The sequence below is a fragment of the Ceratotherium simum genome, chromosome 9 (genome assembly GCF_057802395.1).
Source record: "Ceratotherium simum simum isolate JZ-2026a chromosome 9, ASM5780239v1, whole genome shotgun sequence".
NCBI lineage: Eukaryota > Metazoa > Chordata > Mammalia > Perissodactyla > Rhinocerotidae > Ceratotherium > Ceratotherium simum.
In genome coordinates this window covers 77,883,724-77,907,959 of record NC_141908.1, presented here as the reverse complement: position 1 = coordinate 77,907,959, position 24,236 = coordinate 77,883,724, and the positions used below count along the sequence as shown (strand labels likewise).

General features: G+C 38.4%; 1 protein-coding gene across 6 annotated transcripts in view; it reads left to right on the top strand.

Annotated features, from left to right (window-relative positions):
* Positions 1–24,236, top strand: part of ALS2 (alsin Rho guanine nucleotide exchange factor ALS2) — a 74,373-nt gene that overhangs the window by 15,445 nt on the left and 34,692 nt on the right. For all 6 annotated transcript variants that reach the window (XM_087435617.1, XM_014784743.2, XM_087435619.1 and 3 more), the window contains exons 4-12: positions 2,646–3,583; positions 7,414–7,771; positions 9,610–9,778; positions 10,598–10,694; positions 14,538–14,615; positions 17,604–17,786; positions 19,707–19,878; positions 21,740–21,920; positions 23,221–23,286. In XM_087435617.1, coding sequence (XP_087291743.1) covers positions 2,646–3,583; positions 7,414–7,771; positions 9,610–9,778; positions 10,598–10,694; positions 14,538–14,615; positions 17,604–17,786; positions 19,707–19,878; positions 21,740–21,920; positions 23,221–23,286 — 2,242 coding nt within the window. The remainder of the gene's footprint in view (positions 1–2,645; positions 3,584–7,413; positions 7,772–9,609; positions 9,779–10,597; positions 10,695–14,537; positions 14,616–17,603; positions 17,787–19,706; positions 19,879–21,739; positions 21,921–23,220; positions 23,287–24,236) is intronic.

Sequence of the window (24,236 nt, the reverse complement as noted above, 5' to 3'; positions counted from 1 at the left end):
CAGACCCGGAAAAAGTCTTACTTTAAAAATAGAATTATAGGCCGGCCCCATGGCTTGGCGGTTAAGGGCGTGCGCTCCGCTGCCGGCGGCCTGGGTTCGGATCCCGGGCGCGCACCAACGCACTGCTTCTCTGGCCATGCTGAGGCCGTGTCCCACATACAGCAACTAGAAGGATGTGCAGCTGTGACATACAATTATCTACTGGGGCTTTGGGGGAAAAAATAAATAAATAAAATTAAAAATAGGGCCGGCCCTGTGGCTTAGTGGTTAAGTGCGCGTGCGCGCCGCTGCTGGCAGCCGGCCTGGGTTCGGATCCCGGGCGCGCACCAACGCACTGCTTCTCCGGCCATGCTGAGGCCATGTCCCACATAAAGCAACTAGAAGGATGTGCAGCTGTGACATACAATTATCTACTGGGGCTTTGGGGGAAAAAATAAATAAATAAAATTAAAAATAGGGCCGGCCCTGTGGTTTAGTGGTTAAGTGCGCGTGCTCCGCTGCTGGCAGCCCGGGTTCGGATCCCGGGCGTGCACCGATGCACCGCTTCTCCGGCCATGCTGAGGCCGTGTCCCACATACAGCAACTAGAAGGATGTGCAGCTATGACATACAACTGTCTACTGGGGCTTTGGGAGAAAAAAATAAATAAATTAATTTAAAAAAAAATGTTTTTAAATAAATAAAAATAAAAATAGAACTATATTTGGTCCTTACCCTCTGGGCTTTTAAAATATATTGGTCTCAAGCATATATCAGTGGAATTCTGTTATTGTTGTTTTGTTAACCCTTGAATAAGATATTTAGGAACCCTTCCTGAGCATGATATCTTTAAAATCTAGACTCATACCTACAAGACTGGAAAAAATGAGGGAAAACTTTAAAAAAATATATAAATAGCCTATCATTGTTCATGTTTAAGCAGTGTCCCGGTTTTAACTGTCAAAGTTACAGAGAAATCTCATCTCAGCCTAGCGTGTAGTTTGAAATGGCGAAAAGATCTCAGTGCTGTCTTTTCCAGGTGAGAACGTGGTACTGGTTGAATGCTGGAAATTTTCAAGCTTCTTTGTCTCTAGTCAGTTTGACCATTAGCTCATAATTCAATGGGGACACTTCATTGATTCACTCTTTTTGAGGTACTCCAGGTTAAAAAAAGGGAGGGTTGTGTAAATATCCATTTCTTTGCAATATTGCTTTCTCTAGTGGAATAATATCAATGGAAAGAGTTGGTGAGCTATTTTAAGTGTATTGTTACATCACTTGGGAAGAAAAGTTTAAAAGATCGTAACCAGTGAGCTTACTTTCCCAGTACTCTTTTTCCAAACTGGAAGTTCCCTAATGAAAGCTCATATCTTCCCTCTGGTCACTATTGTGTTTTTCCTTACATAGACATTGTGGTGAGTTAATTTGAGTATATAAATATGTCTGCCACGTATAATTGGCCAAAGATAAAGTCTACATTTTTTTCATCATCAACTCAGTTGCTGCCTTGTAGAAAAAAATAGGACTTATTCCTTCATTAATTTTAAAACATGGGTTAGTCTCTGGTCATATGGAAGAGAAGGGATAGTGAGCTTGGTTTAAAATATTTCAAAACCCATGGCCAAGTCTTTGTTCTGTTTGAATTTTTTAGCCAGCATAGATCATGTGTACATGCCCCCAAACTCCTGTGATGCTACAGTAATGTTATGACTTGGCAGCGCACCTGGACGCAAGCAAGTTATCATCATTTGTGTACCCAACTTGCTGGTGCTTTTTGTTTTCATTCTAAAGCCAGCCAGTCACCCTACAAAGGCTATCAAGTATTGAGTATACAATATATATTATATATAACATTTACAAATTATACATAATATGGTATAGAACGTGAAGACAGTCACGTCTTGTTAACACTGGTGCTTTCTGTGCAACCTGGAGCATAAAGCTAATTTTCTTAGTTTTGACCAAAACGAATCTCTAATATTTTTTTTAGCCATTGCATAATTTTCTGTGGCTCTGACTTGTTCAGTAGTAGTGAATGTTGTAGCTGTTAGCAAGTGTGCCTCTTGTATCTTCTGCTTAATCTTAACAATGATCGTTATTTTGTCATTGAGTCCTTGGAATCTGCTTCTGTAATAGCCTACGTGATAGCCGTTAGTAGCGGATCTATGCTAGGAGTTTGAAGGATGAGGCTGAAGGAAGGGAGTAAAGGAAGGGAAATTCTCACTATATTTCAGAATGGTAAAAGATGTTGTGTGTTAAAAGATGAATAAATGTGAAATGTTATATGCTTTTGTTTTTTTGTTTTTTTTTGTGAGGAAGATCAGCCCTGAGCTAACATTCACGCCAGTCCTCCTCTTTTTGCTGAGGAAGACTGGCCCTGGGCTAACATCCGTGCCCATCTTCCTTCACTTTATACGGGCCGCCACCGCAGCGTGGCTTGACAAGCAGTGCATCGGTGCACGCCCAGGGTCCGAACCCGGGCCGCCAGCAGCGGAGTGCATGCACTTAACCACTACACCATGGGGCTGGCACCTGAAATGTTATATGCTTGAACCAAATCTCTACAATTGTGCTTTTGAAAATTTTTTAAAGATTCCTCTTTTGTTAAACTTAGAGGGGACTAAAAATTTACCGCTAACTCCTTCCTTTTTTTTTTTTAACTTTCAGATGGTGAAGTCTACAGCTTTGGGACTCTTCCCTGGAGAAGTGAACCAGCAGAGATTTGTCCAAGTAGCCCCATTTTAGAAAATGCCCTGGTTGGGCAATACGTTGTTACTGTGGCAACAGGGAGTTTCCACAATGGAGCAGTGACAGAAAGTGGCGTAGTGTACATGTGGGGGGAGAACTCTGCTGGCCAGTGTGCAGTAGCTAACCAGCAGTGTGTTCCAGAACCAAGTCCTGTCAACATTTCTGATTCTGAGACCAGTCCTTTGTTAGCAGTCAGGATTTTGCAGTTGGCATGTGGTGAGGAGCACACTCTGGCATTATCGATAAGCAGAGAGATTTGGGCATGGGGTACTGGCTGTCAGTTGGGTCTCATTACTACTACCTTCCCAGTGACAAAGCCACAAAAGGTGGAACATCTTGCTGGACGAGTAGTGCTACAAGTTGCCTGTGGTGCATTCCACAGCTTAGCACTCGTACAGTGCCTCCCTTCCCAGGATCTGAAGCCAGTCCCGGAAAGATGCAACCAGTGCAGCCAGCTCTTAATTACTATGACGGACAAAGAAGACCATGTGATTATATCAGACAGTCATTGTTGCCCGTTAGGTGTGACACTGTCAGAATCCCAGGCAGAAAACCAGGCCAGCACTGCCATCAGCCCCTCCACTGAAACCCTTGACAGCCAGGGAGAGGTATTTGAGAACACTCTTGTAGAAAATGATCTGCCTGTTGCTGCCGAATTGAATGTTGGAAATGTTCAGATCACGGGTGGTGATGCTGTTTCCTCCCAACAAGACATCATGGGAACATCTGAAAGTTCTTCTGCCAGAAATATACCATCGTACCCTGACACTCAGGCAGTAAATGAATATGTGCAGAAGCTGTCAGATGATTCAATAAGGGAGAGCTCAGAGAACGGTGAAAAGCCAATGCCATCTCAGGTACCTGCTAAATTTTATAATGAAAAGGTGTTTCTGGAGTTGAACTATATAAGGTTTTCTTTAGAAACTTTAAAATGCCTAATGCGTGGTAGCATTTTTTATTTTTTGAGTTTGACTATAAATCTGTCTTATCATGTAAGCTTAGATAATGAATAACCTGGATTAATTCAAAATTATTCTTTATGTTCAAATTCTGGTCCTTTATGATGTTGGAAGATGTCATGCTGGGTCTGTTTTATTTATTTATTTTTTATTTATTTATTTTTTGTGTGAGGAGATCAGCCCTGTGCTAACATCTGCCAATCCTCCTCTTTTTTTGCTGAGGAAGACTGGCCCTGGGCTAACATCCGTGCCCATCTTCCTCCACTTTATATGGGACGCCGCCACAGTATGGCTTGCCAAGCACTGCATCGGTGCGTGCCCAGGATCCGAACTGGTGGACCCCGGGCCGCTGCAGCAGAGCGCGTGCACTTAACCACTTGCGCCACTGGGCCGGCCCTCAGCCTGTTTTATAAGTAGCAAAATCCCATTTTTTTTTTCCTAGTACTTTTCCCTCATGGCTAAGGTACTAAATTTTGGTGGGCCCTTTAATAGTTCAATCTAATATAACTGTATATTTACAAGATTCCTCTGACCTGTGTTTGTATCACTCTTCAGATTGGGTGGAGAGAAGTCCTTTCCTTCTTTATGAGGGAAGGTTGCTATGTGGCAGATCCATCTATTGTAGGCAGATTTAAAAAGAACACTTAGTGGCATCACATATTGTTTGAATTTTTTTAGCTATACCTGTGGTCCTTACTGGGCTTTATTGTAGGAGAAGGGGTTAATATTTTCTTCATCTTATTTAAACTACTCTCATTTTGAAAACCTGTACATGGAGGAAAGGTATTTACCAGTAGGAAAGAGTAAAGTTTGAGTCTACTTGCTTAAAACAATTTTTGTTGTTGAGGAGGATTCACCCTGAGCTAACATCTCTGCCAGTCATCCTCTATTTTGTTTGTGGGACGCCACCACAGCATGGCTGACAGGTGGTGTAGGTTTGTGCCTGGGATCCGAACCTGCGAACCCAGTCCCCCAAAGCAGATTGTGCCGAACTTAACCACTACACCACTATGCCACAGGGCGGGCCCCCTTAAAACAAATGGTTTTGAAAGAATAATCTGTTTTTTACTCTTGGTGTAAGCCTTTTGATTTTGCTTTTACCTAAACTCTAAGATAAGAAAATGAAACAAAACGAAAAGAACTATCCTGTGGTGTGTTTTCAGGTTTTGAAACCACATAGCCTCTTGATTCTTTATTCCTGTTGTTTACTTTGTCAGAATGAGAATGTGGCTGAGGTGTTTTCAGAAACAGTTTTTATTTCACAGTTTACTCCCTGAACCTTGTGGATATTTGATTTTTTTCTTTAAGAATAAGCTGTTTAGAGAAAGGTATTATAAAAATATAAACAAAACAAAAGAAATAATTTAACAGGAATGCAAGTAGAAAATTCTTAGATTTGAAAATACTTGTGAAAAAGTTTGACTTTTTAAAAATCATTTCTCTAATTTATTAAATTTGAGGTTAAAAGTTTATTGTGTACAGTTTGATTATTCGATTATTAGATTATCTTCATGGAAATTGCATTTTCCTTTGGACTTATTTTGTAAGCACATAAATTTTTTGTTACCTTTGCTAATTTTGACAGTGTATGTTTACACTAAATTTAATTCAGTTTTGTAAATAGTGCCTCAATCGTAATTGAATCCTAAGTCAAGAGGAATTTATGTAGGTTAGGACAAGTTTTTTCTCTTCTGGCCAGATATAACTGAAAGAGTATCTCGCTTTTCAAAGTAAATCATAATATTTGGCAGTGAAGACTGTATCTCACTATTGAATTTTATTATTGGTTGGCTGTGACTCCTAAAATTATGTCTTTCATCAAAATCACTGGTTATATATTTTTGTTTCATTTCATTTATTTTTTTTTAAAGATTTTATTTATTCATTTTTTTCCCCCCAAAGCCCCAGTAGATAGTTGTATGTCATAGGTTCACATCCTTCTAGTTGCTGTACGTGGAACTCGGCCTCGCGTTGGACGGAGAAGTGGTGCCTTGGGGCGCGCCCGGGATCCGAACCCGGGCCGCCAGCATCAGAGTGCGCGCACTTAACCGCTAAGCCACGGAACTGGCCCATCATTTCATTTATTTTATGTATTGTTAAATATAATTAACTAGAGGAGTCAGTTAAAACAAAAGTTTAAAGTTTATATAAAGTAGAGTTGTGTGACTTCCCTCTACCTATTGGTAAGAACTCCTTAAGTCACCCCTAAATACCATCACTGCTTCTATTATGAGCCTTTTTAAACAAAGGGTGAAAATAGTGATGTTAGTTCTTCTGAACATGTTATCATGGAAACTGTATCACCAAGGAAGTAATAGGGTTTGTATTTATCTTTTGTTTTATACGGTATATTTGTTTATTTTGTTGAATATTTTAATTAAAGACTTACTTGCACAGAAGTAGCTCTTCTTTTTTTTTTTTTTTTGGTGAGGAAGATTGTCCCTGAGCTAACATCTGTTGCCAATCTTTCTGTTTTTGCTTGAGGAAGATTGTCCCTGAGCTAACATCTATGCCAGTCTTCCTCAGTTTTGTATGTGGGTTGCTGCCACAGCATGGTGTGATGAGTGGTGCATAGGTCCTCGCCAGGATCCGAAACAGCAAACCCTGGGCTGCTGAAGCAGAGTGCGTGAACTTAACCACCTCGCCACCAGGCCGGCCCCAGAAATAGCTCTTCTGAATTTAGTATTTAATTCAATAAAATGTATTGAGTACCTACTTTAATTCAGGCTCTGTGCTAGGCAACAGGAATTATTTCCTTTAAGAAAATCAAAAGCCCATGTTAATTTTTTTGGTTTGGTTTTCAATTCAGGACGAATTAAGGAATGTATATATATCGTTTGGGTAGCATAGGAAGCAAATTTTTCCTTGTGACCTATGCTGATAAGCTGAAAGTTTTTTTGTGTGTTTAGCAGGTACATTTAATGACTTTCCTTTTTAGTAAACAGTAGTGCTTGACAGCTCAGTAAGTTTCAACTGATTTTTCACTAGGATATTAGAATTAGTTAAATTAGTTAGATTTTCAAATACAGCTATGAATAACACTAAGAACATTGGTTCCACATGTTTAATTATTAACCTATCACATTTACTCTCTATGGTAGCGAGAGCAAAGGTAATCCTTCAGCTGACATAGCACCTGGTCATGGAAAATGACTGATGAGACGGTAGAAGGACTTGAATATAAGAACAACATTTGGGGGCTAATAGGTCTGAGGTATAACTTATTTTTCTGCCTGTATATGCTGTATCTAAATTTCCATTTATAAAACATTTTAGGAAAAGCCTTTTTTAAAAAGATATAATTTTTTCTGATATTTCTTAGTAGCAGTCTGTGTAAATTTTCCTAAAAGTAGTCAGTAGAAAACTTGCATTTTGCAACCTTCTATCCAGGGCTGTCACAGTGCATCTCATATTAAAGGCTATGTTTTCCATACCCTTCTTCCCTTTCCCCTTTTACTGTGCTTAATTTTACAAAAGCAACTGGGGCTTCTTTTTAAATACCATGGAAAAACACCACTCAAAAGAAAGTACTTGTGATAAGACACTGTATTTTGAGTACTTTCATATAATCTGTTAAATTTATGATCAAGAGGGGATCCCTTTAAGTTAGAGTTTTATATTTGCAGACAGTGATGGATGTTAAGCTTTCTTTTTATTGATGGCTTGTTGTATACGGGATTATATTTTTATATACTTTTTTATGTGTGTATTTTATGTGTGTATTTTAGCCTGTTGTAGAAGAAGCAATTCCTAATCTTCACAGCCCACCAACCACAAGCACATCAGCCCTAAACAGCCTAGTGGTCTCTTGTGCATCTGCTGTTGGTGTGAGAGTGGCTGCTACATATGAAGCTGGGGCCTTGTCTCTAAAGAAAGTTATGAACTTTTATAGTACAGCCCCTTGTGAACCTGGGGTTCAGGCAGGCAGTAGTTCCACAGGCCCAGAAGGTCTGAAAGATAGCAGAGAAGAGCAGGTGAAACAGGAATCAATGCAAGGAAAGAAAAGTTCAAGTCTTGTGGATATCAGAGAAGAAGAAGCAGAGGGAGGCAGCCGAAGACTTTCCCTCCCAGGATTGTTGTCACAAGGTGAGGAAATAACCAGGTTTTGTGAATTGACCTTTGGTGAATCCACCATGCTCCTGACATCGCATGCTATATCGTAGTAAGTTAGCTTTTCTTACCGAGTCGGAATGTGCATTATAAGGATCCCCAGGTGATTAGCGTGCACCTTAAAGTTTGAGAAGCATTGGATTAGACCAGGAGCTGGTAAACTTTTTATGTAAAGAGCTAAAGAGAAATATTTTATGATTTGCAGGCCATACAGTCTCTGTTATACAACTACTCAACTTGGGTGTTGTTGCCTAAAAGCAGTCATAGACAATACATAAGTAAATGAGCAAGGCTGTATTCCAGTAAACTTCACTTACGAAAACAGGTGGTGGGGTGTACGTGACCCCTGGGCTATGGTTTACCAACTCCTGCTTTATACCATTTTGCACAGACTCTCCAGTTTGGAATCCTAGACTGTGCTAAAACTTACCTTTTCTGCTCAGCCCGTTTCCTACACTTGTTCTGCTTACCTATTGCACTCTTGTGCTACTGAGCACTTTTTTTATCCTGGCTCCTAATTCTCATTGCCACTAGATTTTCATCTACACAAATAAAACTCTTAGTCCTGATTAATTTGAGTGTCTGTGTGTGTGTGTGTGTGTGTGTAAAGACAGCCTATGAATTCTATTAAGTCTGAAGGAGAATCTTGTGCCAGAATTTTCATATTCTGAAATGTCTTTTAGCATTTTCAGTATAAACATATTTGAGATCTCCTTGAACCATAGATGTGGAATATTGATTTTTGTCATGTCATTAGACCTTATGAATATGCAGTCCCACCAAAAGACTTATTTCCTTAGGTTAAATTTTACTCAGTAACCTAAAGTATCTTTAGAAAAATTTTACATGTACTCTTTTTCCCTCTTTCTTTTAAAATTACCTGAAATACATCTTTGAGGAAACTTCAGGTAGGTTTATTTGCTCGTCTCTGTATGTACAAATGGAAGGCACACTCAACAGAAAAGATGTTGATCTTAGCCAGTGATGATCACTTTTTTGTGGCCCATGATTTAATGACCAAGTGACTAAGTCTACACTTTGTGACATCTGATGATTTTCTTCAAGACATATCCATCTGTCACCAAATTGATGTACAAGATTTACATAACATTGTATGCCTTTGTTATAATTCTGAACACTATAAAAGATGTCAGCATTCTTTTTTAAAAGATTGATAAGTTCTCTATAAAATCATTTGAGGTAGGCAGGCAAAATACAAAAGCTTTTTAATACTTCCATTCATTATCTTTTTCCCACTATAGAAACTTTTAAATTTTATATCTGAAATAAATCCTTTATTACAATATTTATAATATATTTGAACTTAGACCTTGGCTTGGAAAGGCTTAGCTTTTAACTCTGCTTTGAAATGGAAAAAGTATTTGGAAAAAGTATTTGTCAGCTTTAGTGTAGTGTTTTGTTAAGCGTATTTGTTAGACTACAAGTTCTGCAGGATGTCACACAGACATCCTGTATAACATAAAGGTTATAAGGATAAGGATTCTGTGACCAAGTGTTTCAGAGTGGGGCTGGGTTAAACAAATTGAACCAGGGCTTTTCATTGCAGGACTTGTCAGTGCCTTAGCATGCTAATATATGTGTGAATTTCTACAGCGCAGATAGTGGGAGGGTGGATTGTTGTAGGCAGCATTTACCAAACTCATTTGACTATTAAATCCCCATTTTTGCAGAGAGCCTATAGAATATGCTTCACAAATACCATGTTAGTATATCTCTTTGAAAATCAACAGTTTATCAAAATATCTTTTTCCCTACCCATCTATTCCCTCACCCCATCTCTGATTTGTTTTCAGTTTCCCCCAGGCTCTTAAGAAAAGCTGCACGGGTGAGAACGCGGACAGTCGTTTTGACACCTACATACAGTGGAGAAGCAGACGCACTCCTGCCTTCTCTGAGAACAGAGGTGTGGACCTGGGGCAAAGGGAAGGAAGGGCAGCTGGGCCATGGCGACGTGCTGCCTCGGTGAGTGCTGCCAGTGTTCACTGTTAGGAATGGGCTTAAACAAATCATCTCTCTCCTCTGAAGGTCTCTGAATCTCTATTTCCCCAGAGGAAATCTGGTCCCTTCTAGCTCCAGATTATTATACAGTATTAACTCTGATTAAAGAAAAAACCCAAAAACTGCTGTCTTAGTCTTGACTTTGTTCCTAAAAATAAAGGACTTGATGTCTATTCATCTTGGAATACAGAATCTTGGGATAAGATTGTATTTCATGGAAACACTTGCACTTATAAATAAGAGCTAACAATTTTTTTAACCTGAAAGATGTCTCTCTGCTGCTGCCAAAATAACTATAACCACAATATTAAGCCATGTCTATCCATGTGCATCAAGGAAAAACTGTCTTTTTGTTTGAGGAACTCTTATGATATTAACAAATTAGATATTTGTGAAGGTGTGTAAACGGAGTGATTATTTGAAACAGCTGGTTAATATGAATGTCTGTTCTTAGCAGAGTGAAGGCAAATCTGGTTATATTTTATTGTGTCCTAAGGATACCCTGTGCCTTGTGAATAATTCAGTAGTTTTATGATTCTTAACAGATTCTGAAGTATGGTGGTTAATTAGTGATTGATAGACAAAGATAAGATTAAAACCATGCAAAATGGTAACATTTAGGAGTAGATTGAACATATTTCCAGTATTTTTATTTTAATGTCTTATTTTGAAATGTTTATTTTTACTTGAAAGCACTTACTCTGTGATTTGAGAAGGGCTATAATTCTTGCTGAGAATACTTCTTACTTTGAGTTTGTGTGTGTGTGTATGTTTTTCTTTAAGGCTTCAGCCGCTGTGTGTAAAATGTCTGGATGGCAAAGAAGTAATCCATCTGGAGGCAGGGGGTCACCACTCTCTTGCGCTTACTGCGAAATCCCAGGTAGGAGGAAACTGTTAAAACCTGGTCTTAGTTTCATGGAAGGCCAACATGACAAGATTGGACCATCATTTATTTAACATCTGCTATGTGTCAGGCAACAATACCATATCTCATTTGATCTCTCCAATGTTTTCATTGCGTTGTATTTCCATTTTACAGATGAGGAAGGGGAGGTTTAGAGAAATTATGTGACTTGTCTCACACATGTGATGGTAGAGTTTGGATTAAACACTAGTCTACCTGTCAAAGAAGCTTTCTATAACCTCTCATTGACAAATAGAACCCCAATTTTTCCAGGGTATTGGTGAATTTTTATTTGTTCTTTGATGAAGAAAATCTGCACGTAAGACGCTAAGAAAAGGAAAAAAAAGGCATTTCCCTTTTAAAGTTGTGAGACCTGTAAGTGACCTCTGGAATCACTTAAGATCACAGCCATATACATAAACGCTCCTAAGAAAAGTAGTTAAGTTATTCTTAAATATATTCATATAATGATTCTTTGTCAATCCCTTTGTCTTTTTAGGAAAAGTCAATAAAGGATTCTGAACCCTTTAAATATTTTATTTTATTTTAAATTTCACATACTAGGCTAGCCAAAAAACTCACATAGCCCATATAAATAAATACAAATATTAGGAAAGAAAAGGATAATTTATTGTTATTAATATGATGAATCATCTAAAAAGCTTAAAAATAAGAGATTAGGAAGGTGGTCAGTTACAAAATAAACATATAAAAGTTGCTAACTTGCTTATAAAGAAAAGATAAAATAGAAAACACACTTAGGGAAAAAGAAGCTGTTCATAATTACAACAGAAGTACTAAGGAAATAGGAATATTCTTTTTCTTTTTTTCTTTTTGTGCTGAGGAAGATTAGCCCTGAGCTAACACCTGTGCCAGTCTCCTCCATTTTGTATGTGGGTTGCTGCCGCAGCATGGCTGACAAGGGGTATAGGTCCGCGCCCGGGATCCGAACCTGCAAACCCAGGCGGCCGAAGCAGAGCATGCCGAACTCAACCGCTACACCACGGGGCTGGCCCAGGAATATTCTCAATAGGAAATGTGTAGAGCCCATATGACACAAACTGGAGAACTCTTCTGATAGATCATAAAAGAAAATAGGAGTAAAGGGAGAGAGATTTTATTTTAGGATGAGTCACTGTTGCAAAAATGTCATTTCTTCCTAGATCATTAAATAAGACCAGTGTAAATTCAGTACAATCCCAAAATATTCCAATATAATATTTACAACTTGATAAAATGATCCCCACAATATTCCAGGAGAATAAATATAGGAGGTGAGTCACATAAACTCTGAAAAAGACCAGAAAGGAAGGGTGAGAATTGGTCTTATATAAAACTACAAACAGATCGGTAGAACAGAAATATACCTGTGGACTAGAAACAGAGCCAAGTATATATGAGAATTTAGTATATGATAAAAGTGGGCATTTCAAATCAGTTGGGGAAACAAGAGTGAGCATTCAGTGAATACTGTTAGAACCAGTGGCTTTTTATTTGCAGAAGAAAATTAAGGTAACTTTACATGTTCTACTTCTGGATGGATTGAAGATGTAGATGTTAAAAAATAAAACCATACATGTGTAAAGAACAAATTTAGGTGATTATTTTCAATAACCTGAGGAATAGAAAAGGGCATGACATCAAAACCAGAAATTAGAAATTAGAGATAATACATTTGTCTGCATAATTCAGTAGTCCTAAACAGCAAAAAACACCACAAACAAAATTAAGATACATAACAAACTGGGAAAAAACATTTGCAACATATATGATGAAGTATTACTACCTGATGCATAAAGAAAAATTGTCAAAGAATATTTATATTCCATTCATAAAAGAAGAAATAGAAAAGGCCAGAAATGAATGAAAAGATGGTCAACTACTTTATGAACAAATTTAAATTAAAACAACAGTAAAATATTTTCTCACCTATCATATTAGCAAGGATTGCATTTAACACTGAGTGTTGGTGAGGATACGGGAGAAAAGATACAGTGCCGGCGGGAATGTACAGTGGACCTTGCTGGAAGACAGTGTCAGTATGTATCAAAAATCAGAATGTGCATATTCATTGACCCAAAGTTCTTTGCTTAGGAATTTATCTTAAGGAAATAGATACACAAATATGTATATTCAAGGATTTTCAATATAATTTTTTATATTGAAGAATTGGAAAGAAATTATTAATAAATATGCTTACATCATTAGGTAATTGATTCAACTACACCCACAGTGGAGTTCTATGTAGTTACTGTAAATGATGTTGTAACTCTATACTTATTGACATAGAAAAATGTCAATGCATAGCATTAAGTAAAAACATCAGGTCACAAAACATTATTGATAGTACAGTCCCATTTTGCACTTTACATTTTGTATGTACATTATATTTAGTAGACATTAAAATTTCTGGAAACGTGTGTGTTCCCAAAACGAAACAGTAGTTTTCTCTAAGTGTTCGATTCATCAGTGGTTTTCACTTTTTGTTTCTGTGTACTGTCACAGTCTTGTACAGTGACCATGAATTCCTTTTATAGTCAGAATAAACAAAACATTTTCATTAAACGTCATCATTGTAATCTAGTTTTCTTTTGTCTGTAGTGGAGCATAGGTACTTGTGATTCTCCTATGATGATGACTTCACACATCGAAAGGCTTTCTGTCTACCGAGTAAAGAATCATGCTTCCTTTTTCTTTATAGCACTTAGCTTTATTTTTTATCATTTTCTTTGTACGAGGCAATATAAGATAATTCCTGGGATTAAATCCTGGCTCTACCACTTACAAATTTGTGACTTCTCCAGGCCAATTTTGTCATCTGTAAAAAAAGGATAGTTGTGAGAATTAAACAGTTAATACAAAGAAAGTGTTAAGGATAATGCCTGGCAGGTAGTAAACACCTGACAAATGTTAGTTATTGTTAACCCTTGAGCTCTATGTCTTCCTATGTACTCTGTCTGCCCGTTATCTCTAGTCTTATTTTAAGATGAATTTTCCTTAAGTCAAACAGAGAAAGACAAATACCGTGTGATCTCACTTACATGTAGAATCTGAGGAAAAAAAACACAAAAACCGAACTCATAGATACAGAGAATAGATTGGTAGTTGCCAGAGGCTGGGGTTGGGTGGGTGGGTGAAATGGGTAAAGGTAGTCAGAAGGGACAAACTTCCAATTATAAAATAAGTCATGGGAATCTAATGTACAGGATGGCGACTATAGTTAATAGTACTGTATTGCATATTTAAAAGTTGCTAAGAGAGTAATTTTTTTTTTTCTGTGGGGAAGATTAGCCCTGAGCTAACATCTGTTGCCAATCCTCCTCTTTTTGCTGAGGAAGATCGGCCCTGGGCTAACATCTGTGCCCATCTTCCTCCATTTTATATGGTACACCGCCACAGCATGGCTTGACAAGCGGTGCCTCGGTGCGCGCCCGGCATCTGAACCCCGGGCCACCACAGTGGAGCACGAGTACTTAACCGCTACGCCACTGGGCCGGCCCCCAGAGAGTAATTCTTAAAAGTTCTCATCATACACAAAAATTTGTAATTATATATGGTGATGGATGTTAACTAGGCTTATCGTGGTGAGCATTTCAAAATACATACAAATATTAAATCTTTATGTTGTACACTTGAAACTAATATAATGTATGTCAGTTATACCTCAATAAAAATTTTTTTTAATTAAAAAGTTGAATTTTCTCAACATCTGTCATTTTAAAGAGTGGAAAGACTAGTATAAGTAATTTATGTGTAACTATTGGTATATACTTATACAGATTCAGAACTCTTACCTGCTTTCCTGTGGTTTTCTAATAGGTTTACTCATGGGGTAGCAATACCTTTGGTCAACTTGGGCATTCCGATTTTCCAACAACAGTTCCTCGTCTTGCAAAGGTATTTTGGTGAACTTGATAACTTTTCTAGCAGCTTATTCCAGAATTCTAAGTTAATACTTAATATATTTCTCCATTTAATGTTTTAAAAAATTAGGCTACTTCTATATTTGTAACCTAAATTTGTTTTGATGTACCTAAAAAAATTTTTTAAAAAACATGAAGCCACTTGTTTTCAAGGTAAATGTTCTTTTTTTTTTTTTTTTTTGTGAGGAAGATCAGCCCTGAGCTAACATCCATGCCAATCCTCCTCTTTTTGCTAAAGAAGACCGGCTCTGAGCTAACATCTATCGCCAATCCTCCTCCTTTTCCCAAACCCCCCTCCCCCAAAGCCCCAGTAGATAGTTGTATGTCATAGCTGCACATCCTTCTAGTTGCTGTATGTGGGATGCGGCCTCAGCATGGCTGGACAAGCCGTGCGTTGATGTGCGCCCGGGATCTGAACCCGGGCTGCCAGTAACGGAGCGCGCGCACTTAACCGCTAAGCCACGGGGCTGGCCCGTAGATGTTCTTTTTTTATGTTAGTTTATGTTTCTTTTCTTCTTAGCTTCCACTGTTCATTGAATATTCACAGTGCTTTTTTTTTTCAAAGGTAAAAATTTTTTCAAAGGTTAAAAAAAGAAAAAGTGCTTTTTTTTTCCTAGGACTATGTTGTTGACTTCTGAGCTTTATACTACCAAATAATGTCTACTCTTTGACTTCTCACTGAAGTTTGAATTTTACATAACATTATTTGGTGGTGTTATGTCTTTGTTTTTTTTACATACATAGTTATAGAAGTAAAACCTTTTTGTAAACCTTTTTATTTTTGTAGTGAAGTTAAAAGTATAGATGATTTCTTCACTGTTGTGTGAATTGGTTTTAGTTCATGTAATGCTCTTCAAAGATTGGTAGGTTTTTAGTCCCTTTGATGCAATTCTAGAGGAGTGTTTCTCAACCTTTTTTTCTGCCCCACCTGCAGAAATACTAAATTCTCATCAGTAGTGTTGATTCCTTATAAAAGATTTGTTTGTTTTTGGGGGGATGGTGGGCGGAGAATGTGCGTGGTGATAGCCGAATAGAATAGAATGTGGAGCTCTTGTATTTGTAGTTCAAGTCTGATATCTCCCCTATTCCAAGACATGTTCCCTCCACTGAGAGTCATAGAGACTAAAAAAGGATAGTTATCTCAATTTCAGGAACACGATTCAAATATAAGCTACAGTTAATATATATTCCAATAATTTGTGTATTCAGTGTGCACTGTGCATCCATCACTGTATATGACTTATGTGCTACCTTTCCTTCCAGTGAACTTAATTTTACTGGAAAGGAAAGTTGTTTTAAATAAAACATTAGGGAACAGTTAGTACTTCTAGCTCCAATCTTAAATAAAATGTTTTCAGTGTAAAACATTTCGGTGGCAGGCTATTCTGTTTCTGATATTTTATCACAAATAAAGATATGGTAAGTCATTGTTCCTTGTTTTTTGTTTATTTGAATAAAATAGAACATGCATTTATTCAGATGAAGCAAAGTTTTGTAATACAGCATGGAGACCCTGAGAATCAAATTTTTATTTAACATTTTAGAGTTGGATGAGAGATTGGAGTGTGTTATAAGGTTTTAGTTTCATTACTCTTTAACTATACGTAGAAAAATTACAGCATGAGGATTTTGGGTTTTTTTGGGGGGGAAGGGTGAGAAAAACATTTTGAAGTCATTTTAATTAATCTGTGAATTAAAAGTCAAGGCAGAGTGAGATCTGAATGAGTTTTGATTAGAGACTAAGAAGAATGCTCTTTACTCCTGCAAAAATTTTAATTCATTCTTTGCAAAATTAACAGAAAGTCAGTTATTTGGATAGCCTGAATTTGGGAAGATAGTGTCATGCTGGAAGAGGGTAGCTATGAAGTAGTGGAGACATGCACACACACACTCACACTCACACAATTACCTGATCACGTAGGATTTGGAGCCTGTCTAGACACACAGAATCTAACAGATTAGAGGGTTTTTGCTTCTCAGTGTAGGAGTCACAGCTGAAGTTGGGTCTGGTGGTTGGGGCAGTAGTTTCCATAGCAGAACACTTTCTTCAAATGAACTCTTATGCTTAATCCCGTACATAAAACAGATACACATGGAGCTACTTTAGTTGAAGGATGGAGCGGGGTGGGGACAGAGCCCTGGCACCTGCCTTTCCATGGTGGCTCCTGAATCACTGTGTGGAATCCTCAGGGTTGAAAACCATTGGTTTAAGGCAGTGGTTCTCAAACTTTTGCATACCTGGAATCACCTGGAGAGCTTGTTAAAGCAGATTGCCGGGTTCCGCTCCCCGTAGCTCTGTGGCCTGAGAGTTTGCATTTCTAACATGTTCCTAGGTGATTCCTGCTGCTGCTGCAAAGACCTCTCGTTGAGAACCCACTGCTCTAAGGGGATCCATGTAGATGGGCTTCTAAGGGGTCCTGCCTGCTTCAGCATCCTGGGAGTTGGCACAGTGAAGTTACGTCAGAGAGCTAGTGAGTTCCAAGTGGGAAAACTGAGTTTTAGCACCCAAGGGTTTAGTTGGCCAGGGTGGAATTTAGCCTTGTTAGATTTTCTTTTTACATTGATTTTTGTGCACACAGCTGAATCTGTGTCCTAGCTGTCAGATTAGGGCTCTAGAAGGTTCTGGGTCTTTTGATTTGTAGTACAGGCTATGTTCTGTGGAGATTTCCAAAAATAACAATTAAAAAATCAGATCTGTGGCTTTTTCTTTTTAAATTCCAATTTTTCAGATTTTTATGTAAACAATCCAGTTCTAAATTTAAAAGCTGAACAAGGGATTCCTTCCTATTCCTGCATCTGTTCTGCAGTTGATTGGGTCCATTGCTGGGTGAGTTTTGCCCTCTGAGATATGACTGACTTTGCACCATAGTTGTTTAAGTAACATTACGTTTCAGTTCCTGTGGATCTGAATTTCTATCTGATTCTTCCATCTCGGACAGATAATATCTTACTGTCGTTGCAGGTAAACAGTAAAAGTGGAGTCTGGAGTGTAGCTGCAGGCCAGGATTATTCTTTGTTTTTAGTGGATACGGAAGACTTCCAGCCTGGGTTGTATTACAGTGGCCGACAGGACCCTACAGAAGGTGACAACCTTCCGGAGAATCACAGTGGTACTAAGACTCCGGCACTTCTCTCCTGTAGTAAGGTGAACCGGAATGGGATCCTAAGGCCCACATTGTATACCACACCAGCAGTCTTGTTTTTTTATTATATGTATGGATGCCTAACTAGTATTAAGCTTATCTCTGAGTACTGTATTTAAAACTGCAGACCTCTTCCCACCCCCCTTCACTCCTTATCTCCTTGTCCTGCATTATTTCTCTCCACAGTGCATATCACCATCTAATACACTACATAGTTTACTTATTTTGTCTATTGTCTGTCCTCCTTAACTGGAAGATTCCTCAGAGTAGGGATTTTAGGCTCTCTCATTTACTCCTGTATCCTTATAGTAAATATTTTGTAAGTATTCGTTGAATTAACACCCTCATGTAGGAATATTGAAAAGTACATTTCACAATGAAGTTTCCTGACTGCGTTCATGGAGCCCTCAGAGGTGAGTTAGAAATGGAGTAGATGAGTTTTTAACTTTAAATGGAAAGTAAAAACTTCAGGGGCCCGAGATGGGCTCGCGGCAGACCTGACAGGCCACCAACAGTGGTGTCTTTCCCATTGCTTCCCCTCTTCTTTAGCTTTTCATTTTGTTTACTGCTGTGTACTCCCTTCTTTTTCATTTGTTGATCTGAATTTCTTTGCTTTCCTGCTTTCTGCCTCTTTTTGGTAAACCTGAACCATTGGCCTGTTTCTGATTTTGTTTTTCCTCACTAAAGTGACTCACATCCTCAAAGTGATGTGCTACAAGGAAATTAATCCTCAAAGTTAGTACACTCTGGATTTCTTATTATTGAATAGTATATCCTGTGGACTGTTTCTTATCCTTCGTGTTTGTTTTTCTGGCTAAATATGTAAGCTGTGAATGTATGGGGACAAGATCTTTCTTGCTAAAGGCAACACTGGCCTGGCCAGTATTTGGGTCTTGACCTCTATATAGCCTGTTATTCCAGACATACTAATTGACTGTTTGTAGTTGTTGGCCCTGACTCCACATTCCCCATGAAAGACTCCACAGTCCAGATAAAGGATGAAATAGGCTGATGAAAGGGATGAGGCTCTAAGGTGTATCTTTAGTTACCATGGGATGTTAATAGTTTATTGGGTCTACAGCTTGGTTGCTTAGTTTAATAGGAGTATGTGAATAAAGACATTGAATGTTTTTGTTCAGTAATGTCATGGATACATGACAAAAAGTCCCTTTCAAAGAAAATCCCTTTATGTTGTACTTTTTTTTTTTTTATAATTTTTATTTATTTATTTTTCCACCAAAGCCCCAGTATATAGTTGTATGTCATAGCTGCACATCCTTCTAGTTGCTGTATGTGGGACACGGCCTCAGCATGGCCAGAGAAGCGGTGCATCGGTGCGTGCCCGGGATCTGAACCCGGGCCGCCAGCAGCGGAGTGCGCACACTTAACTGCTAAGCCGCGGGGCCGGCCCCCCTTTATGTTGTACTTTTAAGAGATAAGATAACACCTAGGCCCTTGACATTTTGATATACAGCATAGAGATCCTCTCTGCTCTCATTTATCCTATTTCATGCAAAAAGAGGTCCTGAGACATGTATCTGTATCATTTGGATCTCTGTATATTTAGGGTGTCTGTGGTTCTAAACACATGTAATGTGAAATAAAAGGTATGTGGCAATAAATAAAAGAATAGATGTGTATAGTTATATATAGATCCAGATATACATATATAACAATGGTGCACTGGTAAACCAGCTATAAAAAAAGCAAACAAAACAAAATAAGCGCTGGTCTTAGTGTTTGCCAATTTTTAAAGTAATTTTACTATTGCCAATTTTAAGCTACCAATGGTTTAATAACCAACTTGCAAAATACGTGAATATTACCAGTTGGCTCTTGCCAGTTGATACACGCCAGCTTCAGTGCCCAAATTGCTACTAGTAAATTATATTTTATCTTTCATCTTTTCGTCTCTGTTTCAGCTTGGATATATAAGCAGAGTGACAGCAGGAAAAGACAGCTATCTAGCCTTGGTGGACAAAAACATTATGGGATATATCGCCAGCCTCCATGAATTGGCTACTACGGAAAGACAGTTCTATTCAAAACTAAGTGATATCAAATCTCAGATTCTCAGGCCTCTTCTCAGTTTAGGTAAGTAGACACCCCCCTCACCCCCCCGACCCCTTCCCATGCCAGTTAGCAAGACTCTTGTGTTATCTGTTCTTCCTATATCACAAATAAAGAAAACTTCTTGAGTTATGGTTTACTCTTCTCTTTCCATTCTCTTCTTTCTGCGCACAGGCATTCAACAACTTATAAACTATTTCCGCTTTGTCAGTAGCCCAGCTGCCCCTGCCCTGTCCTACACTCCTAGCGCTCTTTTTACTTGTGTAAGTAGGAGATGGAGTTTTCAGAATATTCATGGCAGAGAAGCGGAAACAACTTTGGGAAAGTTGATCCTAGGAGCTAGACTTCTAAACACTTGTAGCCCCAGTAATCCTAAGATATCTTGCATTATATTACCTTAATTTTTCATTTCTTTGTTCTAGTTCTTAGAGTTATATCAAGTAGAGAATCCTTTGGATTATAAGTAGTCTCTTAAAATGTGGATAACTTGAAGAGTGTTAAGAGTTTTATCCCAATGAGCATAAATTGATTAAATCTGATTCCTTTTCTTAGCTGTAATCAGACACAAAGAGGGATTGAAGGTGAGGAGATAATACAGAGGAAATGGATTACAGCAGTCCTGGGTGGGGTACTACTGTCCAGATAGACTAGGTACCTGGGGTCTCTAGGAGGTTGGAAAGGAATGCAAAATGGAGATGGGGGCGGCTATTGAAAATAAACTTCCCCTATTTCAAAATTTTTTCTAGGTTTGGCCCTGTGCTTAGAAAATGGAGAGGGAAGTTTTCTTTCTCTTTCTTTCTCCTGCACTCCTTCCTCAGCCCCCTGTGAGGACTCAGAATTCAGACCAACACTCTAGTACTTAAATTCTGCCTTGTTAGTGCATCAATTTTTCCACCTTAAGATAACATCGGCTTGTGTGGGTCAACCCATTGTTTTTAACGGGAAAAATCTGCTTTTCAAACAACCAATTTATAGTCTTTCTGAATACAGTTGCTTTGTAAATTGGGGACTGTCTGCATTTGTTTTTTTTTTTTAATATGTTTTGCTTTTTTAGATGTTGTAGAGTCCCTGTTCTATGAATTCCTCTCTAATGGGTGGGCCCAACACCCCAGGACTTTGGCAAGGGAAAAGAGGCAATCCACATTTGAAGTCTCCTGGATTGCTCTGAAAGGAAACTGGACTCTGCCTTTTCCCTCTCCTGATTCCTGATTCTATGTTGGTTTTACCTCGTCAGCCTGACTGCCTGGAGAGGAGTCCTAGAAATAAGGAACTTAGGACTGGGAAAAAACAAATAATATCCTGATGCCCTCTGTAAAGTTCAGAGTGACCTAGGCAGTCTGATTTTTGGATTGTCTTCTCTGCACTGAAGGGTTGGGCAAATAGAGCAGAAGTCAGTACAAAAAAGTTGAAAATGTTAACCAAGGTATAACTACAGAGGTGAGTTTAATTTCTGGCTGTCACTAACCGATTGTGTGAACTTAGGTAATTCACGTCCCTTCTCTTGGCTTCGGGTTACTTATCTTCAAAATGAGAGGAGAGTTAGATTAGCTCAGTGGTTCTCAAATTTGGCTGGTCTTCAGAATTACCTGGAAGGCTTTTTTTTTCAATATATCGATCCTGCGATCTTAACCCTGGCCTACTGAGTCAGAATGTGTAGGATCCCTGTGTGAATGTGTTTTTAACAAGTTCCTCAAATGACTGGATTCTGTGATCTCTGAAGTTGCTTTCTTTAACACTATGATTATTTGGCTTCCGTAGTTGAGAGTACGTCTCAATGTATTAAGTATTTTTAGAAAAGGGGAATTTGTAATCTTGATCATAAGAAAGTGTTCAGGTAATAAATCTTTAGGTTATGTTGTCATCATCATCCTTGTTTTTGTTTCAGAAAATTTGGGCACTGCGAGTACAGTCCAGCTGTTGCAGGAGGTGGCAAGCCGATTCAGCAAGCTGTGCTACCTGATCGGTCAGCATGGAGCCTCCCTGAGCAACTTCCTTCACGGGATAAAGGAAGCTAGGAGTTTGGTCATTCTGAAGCATGCAAGTCTCTTCTTGGATAGTTATACAGAGCAAGTATCCAGTCCTGTGTCATGTTCAGTCTCTGCAGGGTTACTCTGCCAAGGAGAACAGCTCCTTAATCAGAAGAGGCTAGATTAGGGAGAGTGATATAAGGTAATAGAAATTGCAAAGCAGTATTTTAATCTTAAGCCAACTATGGTTCTGCATTGCCAAAATTTTAGTTTTCTCTAAGGGGAAAAAATGTTTAGAAATAATAAGTTCTCATATTTCCTTACATATTCTAGCAGAATGGTTGATAGTGTACTTAATTTACGTAAAATGTACTATCATATTGTTCTTTAGAGAGCAATTTTGCTTACTTAAGTAAATTATACTAAAATTTGAGGAAATAAGCAACTAAACTAATTATTTTAAGACCAACTGCTGATTGTAAATATGGAGCTGCTCCAGTGTCTACTTTTTACTGTTGTGTAGATAGAGGGTTTAAAGGCCACACTATCTCTAAAATAAAGATATTTCCTTAATAAAGCCTAGGATAGTTATCCAAGGTTCTTTCCATGTTTTTCAAGTAAAATATCCCAAGTGTAGTTGAACATTTAAATATTTCTCACTTTTTCTTAATTTGTATTTGACATTATGATGTGAGGCATAATTTGTGTTATCTTAATGTATGCTATGTTATGCTGTTGATCTGAAGTGTAGGTTTTATTCTTTCTTTATTCCTATCTCGTCCATCCAACAAATACTGACTGAGTACCCACTAGCTGCTGGGCGCTGTGTGGAGCTCCAGGACCACGGCAGCCGCCGCCGTGTGGAGCCGCTGAAAAGCACTTGCCTCAAGGAGTTCACGTTCTGCTGGTGTTTTGTTTAGGTGGTTTGTTTATATAAGTAATATATAGTTATTATTGAAAACTATATGAATAAAGATAATAAAAAAGGTATTTAAAGTCCCCTATAATCCTACCACTAGAGAAAACATTGTTAATAGTGTGTTTCTTTCTTTCTTTGTTTTTTTTGTGAGGAAGATCAGCCCTGAGCTAACATCCATGCTAATCCTCCTCTTTTTGCTGACGAAGACCGGCCCTGAGCTAACATCCATTGCCAATCCTCCTACTTTTTTTTCCCCAAAGCTCCAGTAGATAGTTGTATGTCATACTTGCACATCCTTCTAGTTGCTGTATGTGGGACGCGGCCTCAGCATGGCCGGAGAAGTGGTGCGTCGGTGCGCGCCCGGGATCCGAACCCCGGGCCGCCAGTAGCAGAGCATGTGCACTTAGCCGCTAAGCCACGGGGCTGGCCCCAAATTTACATTTTAACACTAATGTACATTTGTTTTCTTTTTTGCACAAGGTATTGCACATCTATTACAAATTTCCTGGTTATGGGAGGATTCCAGCTTCTTGCTAAGCCTGCCATGTAAGCATATACATACCTTCCAATTATTATTCTAACAACCAAAGATTATGTTTTATAGTATTCTGTATTTTTGAGTGCCCAGGAAAAGCTTTGACTTGGTCATTTTACCAAATGAATCAAGATGTAGACTTTCACTAACTCTTATAAAAGACAGATATTTTTATCCCCTAATTATCATTGGAAGTAGTGTGCTGTTGAAAAAGCCACCAGATCTGGTCCCTCTTTAGTGCTACCACTTATTACCCGAGACTTTGTACAGCTCTCTTCACCAAATTGAGCCTAATGTTTTTATTTTTTATTGTGAGGAAGATCGGCCCTGAGCTAACATCTGCCAATCCTCCTCTTTTTTTTTGTTTGTTTTTTTTTTGCTGAGGAAGACTGGCCTTGGGCTTAACATCCATGCCCATTTTCCTCCACTTTATATGGGATGCCACCACAGCATGGCTTGCCAAGCAGTGCGTCGGTGCACGCCTGGGATCTGAACCGGCAAACCCCGGGCCGCTGCAGCAGAGCACATGCCCTTTAACTGCTTGCGCCACCGGGCTGGCCCCTGAGCCTAATTTTTTTTAATCTGACAAATGGAAACATTCTCTCCCTGGTTGCAAGGAATAAATAATGTATGTGATGTTACAGAGAAAAGTGCAAAGTATTACATAAATATAAAGTTTACATTTACCTTCTGGATAAGTAATAAATACAAAAGCCCTTTACATGAGGCTAATCATTCTGAACTGTGTAGTTTCTCAACAAGTGTTGACCTAGCAACAAAGGCAGGTTTAAAAAATTCAGTTGTATTTTAATGGTAAACATTTCAAATGTGTACTCATAACTCAGATTTAACAGAAGTTAATGTTTTGCCATGTTTGCTTTTGATCTTATATCCTAATAGAAAGAGTAATAACATCCTTATCTTATTTCTTGTTTTAAAGGGAATACTTTTAATATTTTAC